We start from the raw sequence: 12,312 nt of genomic DNA on the forward strand, positions 1-12,312 counted from the left end.
GGGGAAGGGGCAAGACAGGGAGCATAAATGACAGATTAAAGCGGGAATGTGGGTATAAAGGGGTGGGTCATGGCAGATATTAAGAAGAGAGACTAAAGGAGGCAGATGACCGGATGACAAAAAGGTATGAGAACATTGGGAAAGGGAGAGGGGACTAGGGATCCAAATAAAATTATGGGAGAAAAAAACCAAGTCCCACCCTGCCCTTATGCTGTATGTATGGTAAGGGTCTAAGTTAAGTAGATCTAGATGGAGGTAATAATCATGGAGTTGAAGGGTAGGGAATGAGGTCAGGAGACAGTAGAGGTATTAAGAGAGGCAATACAGTACAGATTCAGATAAATGGGACTCTGAATTATGGCTCCTTCACTTCTTATATGCATACTTTTGGACAAGTCAATCTCTAAGCCTCAGTTTTCTCCTCTGCAAGATAATAATATTTAAACCCAACTTACAAAATTGTCATAAACACTTACTAAGATCACATATATAAAGCATTCAGAACAGCCTCTATCATACAGTGAGAGTGCTCAGTAAACAGAATCTAATACTACTATTCTTAGCGAGGGAGAAGGTAGGAGCCGTCCCCAGGTAAGTAGAACGCTAATGTGTCAGAATAAGATTATAAGTAGGTGCGGAGTGACAGCTATGTTAGTGATCAGCGAAAGATATGAAGCAGTGTGGGGGCAACAGGGAATGGTGAGGATAAGAACGGACAGCAAACCCAAATGAAGAAATGGTGATCAGAGCAGGGGTCATGTTGGGGTACAGGGATAGAGGATGAGAGTAGAAGGCAGGCGTGCAGAGGAGGGGAAAGACGGATGTGGCTCTCGAAGTGGGTAGGGGTCCGGATAGCATGCGGGGGATTGGAGGGAGGGCAAGACAGGCAGGTAACCAAGTGATGTGCGATGGACAACTGATGAGCGGGATGAAGTAACACAATCGGAAAAGCCTAAATGGGGGGAGAGGAAGGGCTGGAGAACAGGAGCAATGAACTGAGATGCGGAGGCGAGGTCTTGGTTGCGGGGATGAGACAGCAGGTAGGCGTAGGTGGCAAGTCAGGCCCGAGCTTGCAAGCCAGCAAGGGCGGCGCGGGAGGCCCGCACCCACCGCGAGAACGGGCTTGGGGGGCGGAAGAGGTGGGGGGGGCGCGGTCGGAGGAGGCTGACCGGACCGACTGGACCAAGCGAATCTCGGCAAGACCTGGCTCCTGTCGTCAGCGCCACGGAGAGTGGGCAAGGAACCGGGGAAGGGACGGGGCAGGGGCGGGGAGGGCGCAGAACTCTCCTCTCACCTCCCACCTCCCGGCTCGGCCCTCGCTGGAGCCCGGCGCCGGTCCCGCAGTGCTGGCCCCGCCTCCTCCGAGGCTCCCTTCCGGGTCACGCCGCCAGTGCGCGCACGGCCGGGCGGATACGGGTCCCACCGCGGCCCACAGTCGAGCGCGGCGGCGGCACCGTGCGCCAGCGGAGCATGCGTGCTACTCGCGTCTGGGGGCGCGCTGCCCGCAGAGCCTCGGGGTCGTGGTAGCGTGGCCCGTTTTTCCGCAGGCGTAGGCCGCCCTTTCCGTTCCTATATCGGCTTTGAAGCCCTCCTTGCCTTTTGCTGGGTCTGCCTTCTTCGTCTCCCACCGAAACGCACACTCCCATCCTAGGGCTGTCCTCTTAGTTTGCTTTAGGTCACGTGGCCGTGAGTTTCCCATACCCGAGGCTTTGGATTGGTTGCGTTCTTTTCCCTAATAGTAAAATTGCTTCTCTCCGTGTTGACTAAGCACCTAGCACAGCTGGGGCTGACGATAAAGGCCCCTAACCATCACCCCTGATGTGTTCCTTAAGTCAAATCAGTAGAGTTCAACAGCCCAAAGCACCCCTTTGCGTTTCATTCAACAAGAACGTGCTTGTTTCTCAGCACGTTTGTGTTCATACCTCCCACCCTCCAATATGGTAAAACAAAGGCAAAGACCCCACAGTCTGTGCACAAAAATGATACATTTATTGAAAGAGTATTTTTTTCTTAATACAAAAGAAAGCTCTGTACATAGGACTGTGACCATGTCCACTATTCCTGGGTCAGCATCCCAGGGGAAGTAGAAACCACTAACATACACACCCCACATTCGCACACACACACATTCACTCGGGCACACGCGCACACACACATACACACCCCAGAGCCACCAAGGAAGGGAAACACCAAGGGTCGCTGCATGTAAAAATGCCACCTTATCCTTGACGCACGCATGTTCTCCCAAGGCCACGCTCACACAACACACATTATAAGCACTTTGCCTGATTCACTCACTGGGTCTGTCTTTTGTGGGAAGGAGAGGAGGAATTCATCAAGGTCTCCTCCCCAGCGTGAGGGAGAGGGGAGTGAGTGAGTGATGGTGGAGTGAAAACAAAGAGTAGAGAAAAGGGGCTGGGCAGTTGCAGACCTGAGTCCCAAGCTCCCCCACTCTCTGACCCCTGATTTGCCATGCCCCAATCCATAAGCCACCCATAAGTCCCCTGCTATCTTCTGGAGAAAGCCAGAAAGATGGCTTCCATCTTGGCACCCCAAACTGGGGCAAGACAGCAAAGGGGGTTAGAGGTCCGGAGGTTCTCAAACATGTCGGCAAATCGTCCCCATGATAATTAGGTTGTATGTATAAACTTCCCCCACCCCTTCACCTAATCACAGAAGCAGGCTTGTTTCTACTCAAGGCAGACCTAAGGGGTTAATAAAACTCCACCCACACCCCCACTGCCCTGTTCTGAAAAAGCTCCCTCTTTGATACAGGTGGTGAAGGTAGGCTCTGACACAGGGTAAAAGACCCTCCGCCATGTTGGCCCACCCTCAAGATCTACCCCAAAGGGGGCAGAGGGGGTGGGGCACGGCCCCTGTACAAATTACATAAATACTGAGGTTACACTTAGAAAAATAAAGTCATTTTCTTCAAGGCTTTTTGTCTTAATTTTAAAAAGTTACAGTAGCTGCTCACTCCCTGGGAGAGCTGCCATTTCTGGCTCCCCTAACCCCACACTCAGCCCAAGAGCTGCTCCCATTTCTTCTGCCCCCCAATCCTGCCTCTCGCCCCCTCCCAGACCCCACCCTGCTCACTGCAACTTGGGCCCCAGGCAGCTGTAGGCCTGGGGGCGCGCAAGGCTGCAATGCCCATGCATGTGGCACAAATGAAGTCAGTTGCCTCTGACACCCTCCCACCCCCCACCCACATTTGGTCTCCCTCCTCCCTCTCCCTAGCAACAGCTCTGAAGGGCAAAAAGAGGCCCAGAGCTGTGGGTCACCCTCCCCACCCCGTTGGGGCATGGCCTGAGGGCCCCTCCCCCGGTTTTCTCCTGGAAACAACCCAGGACCGGGCAATCTCCCCCCCCACACTGGCGAGCCCCAAGCTCATGGGGTGGCTCTGTCCCCAGAGGCCCAGCCAGTTCCGGGGAGCCTCAGGGCTCCCCAGGGAAGGGGAGCTTGGGCAGGGAGGGGGACGAGAAAAACGCCATAAAAAAAAGTTAAATATTTTAAAAATATATATTTATAGATTTGTTTTCACTTCGTCTCCTCAAATAAAAAGTTCAAAATCAACTTTAAGTAAAGCAGCTGGGAGGAGAGGGGGGAAGACAGGGGAACATGGGTAGTTCCCTCCAAGCCAGCAGCCCCTGGAGTTCCGAAGGGAGCGGCAGGGCAGGGCAGGTCGCCCTGGGACTCTGCTGTGCTGGAGCACAGGCTCTGCTGCTCAGGAGCTGTAGGGGCCACAGACCTGGCTTGAGGGAAGAAGCCCCATCTCCCCAGCTGGCTCCCTGAGGGGCAGGGGGCAGGCTCTTTTGACCCAGCCTGTGGCAGACACAGTGCTGATGTGGGGTCAGCAAGGAGACTGGGGAGAGGGCAACCGCCCCCCCCACCCCCCGCCCCGGCACCGGCACCGGCTGCTTCCTCAGGGGGACACAGTGCCGAGTCCCACAGAGAACTGTGTGTGTGACGGTGGTGGGGGGCACGGTCCCATCGGGTAAGCTAATACTCATGGAAAACATGGAGCCAAGCTGGCAAGGGGAGTCTGAGGAGGGAGGGCAGCCCCACCGGCAACAGAAATGGGAGGCGGAGCTAGAGGGGGGGAGGGGGCGGGAGGCCGGGGTGGAGGGCAGGCTGGCCCATTTCTTTGGCTGGAGTGAGAGGGCTCAGTCCTGTGGCTGCCCACGCTCCTCCCCGCCTCCCTCCTGCGGCCCGTCAACATGTGTGTAAAGAAAACGTGAAAAGGCAACAATAAATAAGTGGTGCCGTCCCTTAGGCCATCTGTCCAGGGCGGCAGGGCGGATCAGTCACTCTTGGTGCTGTGGGCGGCATCCAGGTTCACCACCTGTAATTCGGTGAGGTTGCTGCTGCTCCCGGCCTGCTGCCCTATCACAGCCATCTGAAGGGAAGGGGGTATGTAAGGAGGAGGTGGGGATCTGGAACTGACTGGCCAGCTCAGGCTGCCCCCTGCCTGCCTGCCCACCTGCCCACCACCCAGGCCTGACCAGGAAAACGGACAGGCCTCCCGGCTAAGGATCTTGGCTTGGACCACCTAGTAATGAAATCCCCCAAGTCAAGATAAAGAAGAGGCTGGCTGGCTGGAATGGAAGGTGCCCTCACCTACCTGGTGAAGCTGAACTGCAGAAACGGGGATCTGCACTGTCCCAGATGGTGCTGTGAGGAACACCTGGGGGACGCCACCTGCATGACATAACCACAGGAGAGACTCAAATCACTTGCTCCAGAGAAACTTCCAGATTTTGCAGGTGTGATGATAAGTGCACAAGTTGACTGAGTGAGTCTCAGATGTAAATGCCCAAGGGTGAGTGTCCAAATGTGTCAAGTGTGCATGTGAGTGTGGGTGTTCGAGTGCATGTGGAAGCATCTGTGTGTGTATACATATAGGTATGTGTGTGAGCATCTGGTTTGGGTATGTGTGTGTGCATGTGAGTTGAGGGGAGGCATGTGAGTGTGTGTGTGCGTGTCTGTGTGTGTGAGGGAGGAAATGGTCCTCCTTTCTGCAGCCCTGCCCCTGACTCACCTTGCTCCTGGACCTGGCTGTGGGACACCTGCATGGTGGATGGCGCCTGGGAGAAGGCATTGAGCACAGTGAGGCTGCCATCAGCCAGGCCCGAGGTGGGCGCATACATCACCGCATGGGGGCTGGGGTACATCATGTGGCCGCCCACAGTTGTGGGCACAGATGACGTCATGATGGTGGCAGGCAACGTCACTGGCAAACACAGACACACGTCAGGGAGGTCGGCACTGGTGCTGACTGAGAGCCCCCATCCCATCCCCAGGAACTCCAGGCCTCCAGAGCCCTCCTGCCATTTCCCAGGTCGAAACCTAGACAAAGCTCCTTCCTCCGTTCCCTGTCATCGACTGAGAAAAGCCTTATTTTTTTCTTGAACACAACCACACCAACCTTTCAGTGTATCCTATCACATCGTTCTATTTGATTATATATCTGCTTTGTTCCAAGACCCCAAGGCCCTGGGAAAAACAAAGATTACAATGACTGACCCAAGCCAAGGAGACTCAGATCCTCTTCTCTGAGAGAGAGGCTCCACCCCATTTCTCATCTGTTCTTACTCCTCCTCCCTCTTCCTCAACATGCGGCTGATAACCAGCTTTAAAACAAGCACTTCTCCAATGTTGATGTGCGTACAATCACCAGGGGATCTTGTTAGAAGTGCAGATTCTGATTCAATAGGTTTGGGGTGAGGCTTGAGAGTCTGCATTTCTATCAAGCTCCCAGGTGATGCTGGTCCTCCTTCCACAGACCAAACTTTGTGTAACAGGGTTGTGATTAACAAGAACTTCAAAGCAATTTTATTTTGGAAGTGTCTGATCATTTCTAAAATGACTAGAGACATGGAGGGGACTTATGATTACTCAAAAGCTAGGATACCCTCCCACAAGGAGACAACTGCTCTGTAAATCCTTCCTGGCAATTGAGCAAATGTGTGTCTATAGGAAAGGAACTTCTTTCAGGGCCTCAGGCTTTTCACCTGAGTGAGAAGAAGAGTGGCCTCAATGGTCCCCAATTTCTTCCTGAAATCCACAGCCCCACTGCAGGGCAGGATTCAAAACTAGCCATCCTCACCTGACTTTCTCATAAGGATTAGGGAAAGGGTTAACCCAAAAGCCTCAGTCTCCACATTAAGAAATTTGCTGACCTTAGTTACAGGATGGATAATCCTGGGCACCTGCTGCTAGGTCTCATGAATGAGGCAGGGCAGGGAGGTGACAGAGTTTCAAGCTATACCTGTCCCGCTGGAGGAGGTCTGCGTGAGGTCTGTGCTGCTGTCACGAGAGGGAGACGCTTGCTGTGGGGCCTGGTGCACCTGAATGGCCTGCACTGGGACCTGCTGGGCCACTGCCCCACCTAGAAGACACAGAGACTTACTCGTGCTCTGTCCTACCCACCACCACCACCACCACCTTCACCAAGCTCCCTCAAACACCCCCAGGCCCAGGGGCTGCCATTCTATCCCCAACTCCCATCACTATCCTTCCTGAGAGCCAAAGAGGCCCCTGAGGTCCAGAATCTTATCTCCAGGGGCTTCCATACTCTGTTCTTGCCCTTCCCTCTTTCCCCTGCCCCAGACCCTGCCTCTACACTCTCTGGTTGACACAGGAGCAGGCACCCATCCATCAAGGACACAATCTGCCTTCCAGTCAAGGCAGGGAAGTGGTAGAATGTCTCCTGTCCCTGTGGCAGTGGGGGCACAGGGCTGGGCTTGCTAGGCAAGGCCGGAGTATATGGTGGAAATTTACTGACAAGGACAGTTCAAGTCCCAAGGGGGAGGGGCATGCCTACCAATGGGACATAAGAGGCTTCTATCAGGCTCTGGCCCCTGTCCTTCCTCCTTCTAATTAAGAAAAGACATTCTCCTTGCACCAGCCCTAAACCCACTCTTAGAATGCTCAGTTTGCCCCTTGCGACTCACCGGGCATAAGGGTGAAGCTGGTAGGCAGCTGCATGAGGCCTCCGGAAGAAACGGGGCCGCTGCCTGTACTCTTCAGCACAGTCCCGTTGGCACTGCTGACAGCGCTGGGGCTGACGCTAGCAGACACTGGTGCCAGGTAGTTGGTGATGGGAAAGGAGGGGCCACTGCTGACTTGCATGGTGGTAGAGGTGCTGGGTGCTGTCTGGATGGTGGAGGTGGTACCCGGCAGGTTGGTGACGGTAAACGCCGGCTTCAGTGTATCCTACACACCCAGAGTAAAGATGGAGTGGTGAGCCTCCCCCAGATCCTGCTTCTGAGATAGATTTCTCAGTTTTTCAGGGAACTTAGGGTTTGAGAGCGATTTGAGGGGTCTGGCAATGAAGCACCAAAGACTTCATACATTCAACAAAATGTCCTGGGAATAAACTAACCCTACCACTAAAATATTGGGGAGTTTAGAACGCGGACTCTCCCCTCAGGGAACCTTTGTTCTTAGAAGAAGAAGGAGAATGCCACGAGCTGAGAACCAAGCCCAGAGAACTGAGTGGGGCTCGGATCCTGGAGGTGGGTCAGCGCCGGACGTTGGCTAAGCAGTGGAGCTCGAAGCCTCTGATTGGCGGAGGCGTTGCTAAGGCAAACAGTGCCGCTTCCTCCGATTGGCCAGTTCGTGAAGGGCCACCCGGAAGGTGGAGCTCCCGAGAGCAGTAAGAGGAGGAAGCCCCGCCCCCTCTCCTTACCGGGAAAAGGAAGGGGGAGGCGTAACCAGGGCCGGCATCCCTAACAGCCGAGTGAATACACTCCCTAACGTGCGCAGGCCCGGACATCCTGAAGAGGCAGGCGGCTGGCTAGTAAGGTAGTCTCTAGCGTAGCCAATCAGCCGGCCTGCTGACAGTGCTGGCTTCCCAGGACCCTGGAACCCATAAGTGCTCCCTTCCTATTCCTGGGCGACCCAGTCAGCCAGGAGGGCAGGGCTAAACAACGCCCCCGCCCCCAGCAGGGAGACAGCTGGCGGGAGGAATGCAAGAGCCCTGCCAGGCAGGCGGGCTGCAGGCGGGAGGCCGGCGTGGAGCCGGAGCCGGCCTTATATGGGCACGGAGGCCGCCCGCTTATCTAGGGGGCCGGCCTCCTGTCAGGATAGCAAGGATGGACACCTGTACCCTAAGATGTGGGGCACTAACCCGGCTCCACTCCACATCAGTAGGCACCTATCCACCTGTCCCGGCTAAAGGAGAAAGACCCCTTCTTCCCCTCTCTGCTGGCCAGGTCCCTCCCCTTCCTTCCCCTCAGACAGGAGACCCAAACACACCTTGGTCTCCCCACTGCTGTCGGACTCCGACACCTGGTAGGTGAGGTCTGTCTCTTCAAAGCCGGTGGCACTCATTCTCTGGTCTGTGGTGGGGTCTGAGCGGGGTGGAGAGTCTGGCGAGTTGAGGCAGGTCTGAATCAGTGCCTTGCCAGTCTCACTGGTGATCATGGGCTGCAGTTTGCGGGTGGCAAAGGTATACACATGGCCTGTCTCACTGGCCACCAGCAACAGCACCTGTGTCCCTGTCAGCGTGGACAGCTCATAGGCCTGGGGGTAGGGGGGAGGAGATGGGTAGAACAGCAAAATGTTTAATCGCTACCTTCCTTGGCTAGCAGGAAAGAGGGAAGTACACAGTGATCTCAAGCTCCCACTCCCATAATGACCTTCCTCTCCAGTGACTCTAAGGGGGTCCTGTCTGAAGGATATCTGAAGGTTAGCTGAAGAGTAGAAAAACCCCATGCCCCTCCTTTGAGGAACAGCCCCACTGACCAGCAGATACCCCAAGCAAATAGTCACAGCTCCCAGTGACAGAGCATATAACCTCAGCAGACACAGAGTGGCCCAGGGAGCTGCTCCTCACTACAGCTTGGTGCCAGAGCCTCACGAAGAGATGGCTCCCACCACCTCATCACCATCACAGGGACCAGGATGAAGTCACTACTACACTGAGTGTCACATAGATGTCAGGGATAAGGAGCCACCTAAACTCCAAATGTCCCATATTTCTTTCCAGAAACTGCACAGGCACTAACCTGTTGCCATTTTGTCCTGCTCTATAGAACTCTGCTCCCCCTTTTCACTTTCTTTGTCTTGATGAAACAAGTGTCTGGAGTGATGGGAGATGGCAGCTAGATTAGCAACTACTACCCTACCATAATACCGACTCGATGGACATGCGTTTGAGCAAGCTCCGGGAGTTGGTGATGGGACAGGGAAGCCTGGTGTGCTTCAGTCCATGGGGTCACAAAGAGTCGGACATTAACTGAGCGATTGAATTGACCCTGCCATAAAGCCAGGAAGGGGCCTTCAAGGATGGCCCCATAGGTGGCATCCTCACTCCCAATAAAGTTCCACAACCCACTGGAAGCAGCCTTGGTTTCTATATGGGATGGATATAAACACCAGCCAATGTTTCCAGAGTTCAAGCTTCTTGTTTCCCAGTTACTCTGCTTCCATTCCTTCCCATATCTCCTATAGCCCAAAGATGACTCCTTTCCTCATTCTTTTCACTGGATAATCAGCTAGAAGAGGAGGCATTGCTAGGTACCTCTGCAAACCTTCTCCCCAAACTCCGTGCACCGATTTTTCCCTAGGGCTGGAAATCCCACTTATCCCAAGGGCAAATGGTTCTGAGGCCTGTCCTGCAGGGAGTGTGCCGGCTTCCAGTAGATGCATGAAGACCCATGGCCATCGCAGGACTTGGTTTCTGATGCTCAGGGTAGCATCCGTTTTCCTGCCCTGCTCCCTTAACTGGGGCTCTTGAGCCCCATTCGGTCATCAGCCCTGCCCGTCCTTCCAACCAACACCACTCTAGCGATGCCCACCTTCCTCCCACACATGTTCGCTCATTGTTGTTACACAGATCTAGCCTCCTCGCCCCCACACCTTCTTATCTGTTCCCTGCTTTTCCGGCGCCTTTCCCGGAACACCAGAGAGCACTGGACCTACTGACCCCCCGGCCTCATTCACCACCTCCCCGGGAGCCCTGCAGCCTCCCATCACCACTCTTCACTCCTCGGCTCTGCAAGGGCCGGGTTCCTCTCACGCGCCCGTCACTCCCACCTCGGCGCCTTTCCTCTTTTCCGGACATTCGCGGCATCTCCCCTCTCCCCACATTTCCCTGGCGGCCCCTCCCCTTTCACCCTCCCGGGGCAACAGTCAACCCCTCCCACACACCTCCTGCGGACTCGCCGCCTCTCACCTCCGCCTCAGCTCTGCCTTCCTCCCGGGCTCCCCTTACGCGTCCCCACCCTCCTGGGCTCCCGTTGGCCGGCCAGCCTCCCAGCCCGGTACCTTCTTCATGATGCCCGTCTTCCTCTTGCTGAAGGTCGTGTAGCGCCGCAGCTTGTTGTCGATGAACTCCATCTTGATCTTCACGCGGCCCCGAGTCTTCTTACCCGGCTTGGCCCCGCTCACCGCTCCGCTCACCGGCCCGTAGCCCCCCGTGGCCGCCGCCGCCGCCTCGGGCCCACCGACCACCACACCGAGCTCCATCTCGCTCAGGCTCCGCTTCAGGCCGCGCCGCTCGGCGCCCAGCTCCTCCTCTTCGCCCGACTCCGAGTCACCCTCGCTGCCGCTGTAGAGGGCCCCCGCGGTGGGCGCCGGGGTGGTTGTCGCTGCTGCTGCAGCCTCCCGCTCAAGGCGGCCCGGCCCAAGCCCCGCGCCGTTCCCGGGGACCCGGCCCCCGTTAGCCCCTCGAGTCCCGCCGCCTCCACCGCCCGGCCGCCCCGTCGGCGTCCGGTTCAGGCTGCCCCCCAGGGCTGAGCCCCGGCCCAGCGCCGCCGCGGCCCCAGCTTGGCTCGGTAACATGGCGCTCAATGCAGGAGGGCGGACGGGCAGTCAGCGAGGAATCGGAGCCGCCGCCGCCGCCGCCATCGGCTTCCCGGCTCAACCCGGTGCTCCCGCTGCTGCTAATATCGCTATCGCTGCCGCCGCTACCGCTGCGAACCCGGGGCCCCTGCACGCCCGGGCCGACCTGGGCCCTCACTTTCCTGCCCCTGTGGCCCGGGTTGCCCCAGGCCGCGCGGAGCGCCCCCTGTCCGTACGCTAGGGCGGCGCGCCCGGCGGCCGTCAGCGTCCCCCGGGGGGCAGGGGCTGCCGGCCGCGGCCGAGACGGCGGGTGGAGGGGGCCGGGACCACGCGCTGGCGGCGAGGGATCCCCCGACCCTTCCCCCCATATAAAGAGATACAATGTTTCCTTTTATGGCGAGGCCGCTCCTTATATGGTGAGCCCCTGCACCCCCGCCCCATTGGTCCGCGGTTCCGGCACCTCCGCTCCCCATTGGCCCACAGGGGGCGCTTATTTGCATAGACATACCGAACTCGCTGCTGTCATCCCGCGTCAGACGGCGACTCCAAAAGGGGAGGAGCCGACGCCTCTTAAAGGAACAGGAGAGGAGGTACGACTCCGCCCCCCTGGCCAGAGAATGGTAGAGAGAGTTGGGAGGAACCTGCAGAGAGAAAGCCTGGAAGAGCACTGGAGCGCAGTCTTGCGGAGGATAGGAAGCCGCACTGGGAACTCGGCGCTGCAAGGGCTGGAAGCCAATTCTGGGATAGTCCCTGAGTGGATTGTGCGGATTGCAGTAAATTATATGCAGCCCAAATTCCCAGGGAGTACAGGGATTAGAGCACTTCCCCAAGCCTTCCTGAGGGAGTCAACGTTACTGGCCGAGCAGAGGGGGCTTGGGTCCCCGCTGTCCAGACTTGTTGCGCCGCGCGGCCTCTCGGCTCCACCAATTCCCCTCCCCCCAACCACTTCCTTTCCCTTTCCCTCTCTTTTCAAGGCGACGACACTTTCCCACCAGGACGGCTCCCTTGTCCTCATTCATCATTCTCTATACTGGTTGCGGGGGGCGGGGATCTTTGGCAGACGTACATCTGGAAAAGACCCGGGGAGACAGTCGGCCTCCCGGTCGCCAATGGGGGCAGGGAGGAGAGATGAAGATCTGTGAAGACTTCCAGCTGCGGCTGGACTGGGGGAGGGGGTGGTCCCAGGGATAAAGCCCACCCCCAGTGCAGAGGCCTGGGAAAAAGTGTAGCGGAGCAGAAAGTTTAAGCAAGCAAGTGCACACACGCGCGCCACACACACACACACACACACACACACACGCTCTCTCCCACCCTTCTCTTAAAAACCAAGTAAAGCCCATAGAAGGGGCGGGGGGGGGGGGCAGTTAGACTGGAGTGCTGCAAAACCCAGGTTTACAGTCTGGGTCTGGTTCTTAGCTACAAGGCAGTGAAAGTAGCTTGAACTTCACTATTACAGAAATTATTAAAATCTGAAAGCTGCCTCTTCCTAGCCCTGCGCGTGGAAACAAGTGTTTGACCTCTCCA

At 56.7% G+C, this 12,312-nt stretch overlaps 2 protein-coding genes across 4 annotated transcripts in view; both read right to left on the reverse strand.

Annotated features, from left to right (window-relative positions):
* Window positions 1–1,394, reverse strand: part of CUL9 (cullin 9) — a 43,471-nt gene extending 42,077 nt beyond the window's left edge. For 2 of the 3 annotated variants that reach the window (XM_018038943.1, XM_018038942.1), the window contains exon 1: window positions 1,295–1,393. The gene's annotated coding sequence lies outside the window, so the exon portion shown is untranslated. Of the gene's footprint in view, window positions 1–1,294 lie in introns of all 3 variants that reach the window. The other variant, XR_001917101.1, reaches the window with a different exon arrangement.
* SRF (serum response factor) lies at window positions 1,967–11,102 on the reverse strand. The gene is made up of 7 exons (XM_005696330.3): window positions 10,273–11,102; window positions 8,260–8,526; window positions 6,954–7,215; window positions 6,269–6,388; window positions 5,039–5,230; window positions 4,622–4,698; window positions 1,967–4,396 (listed from the first exon to the last, which is right to left on the reverse strand). Exons 1-7 carry the CDS (start codon window positions 10,786–10,788, stop codon window positions 4,301–4,303), a joined length of 1,530 nt encoding a protein of 509 aa, XP_005696387.2. The 5' UTR covers window positions 10,789–11,102; the 3' UTR covers window positions 1,967–4,300.

Source organism: Capra hircus, chromosome 23 (genome assembly GCF_001704415.2).
Source record: "Capra hircus breed San Clemente chromosome 23, ASM170441v1, whole genome shotgun sequence".
Lineage (NCBI taxonomy): Eukaryota > Metazoa > Chordata > Mammalia > Artiodactyla > Bovidae > Capra > Capra hircus.

What these genes read in the sequence shown, in the direction of transcription:
- SRF (XM_005696330.3), bottom strand. Translation starts at nt 10,788, where the DNA reads ATGTTACCGAGCCAAGCTGGGGCCGCGGCGGCGCTGGGCCGGGGCTCA. An exon ending in CAGCTTCACCCTTATGCCCG is followed by an intron (nt 6,389 to 6,953) that starts GTGAGTCGCAAG and finishes TGTGTCTTCTAG; the next exon opens with GTGGGGCAGTGGCCCAGCAG. An exon ending in GACCTCCTCCAGCGGGACAG is followed by an intron (nt 5,231 to 6,268) that starts GTATAGCTTGAA and finishes TGTGTTTGCCAG; the next exon opens with TGACGTTGCCTGCCACCATC.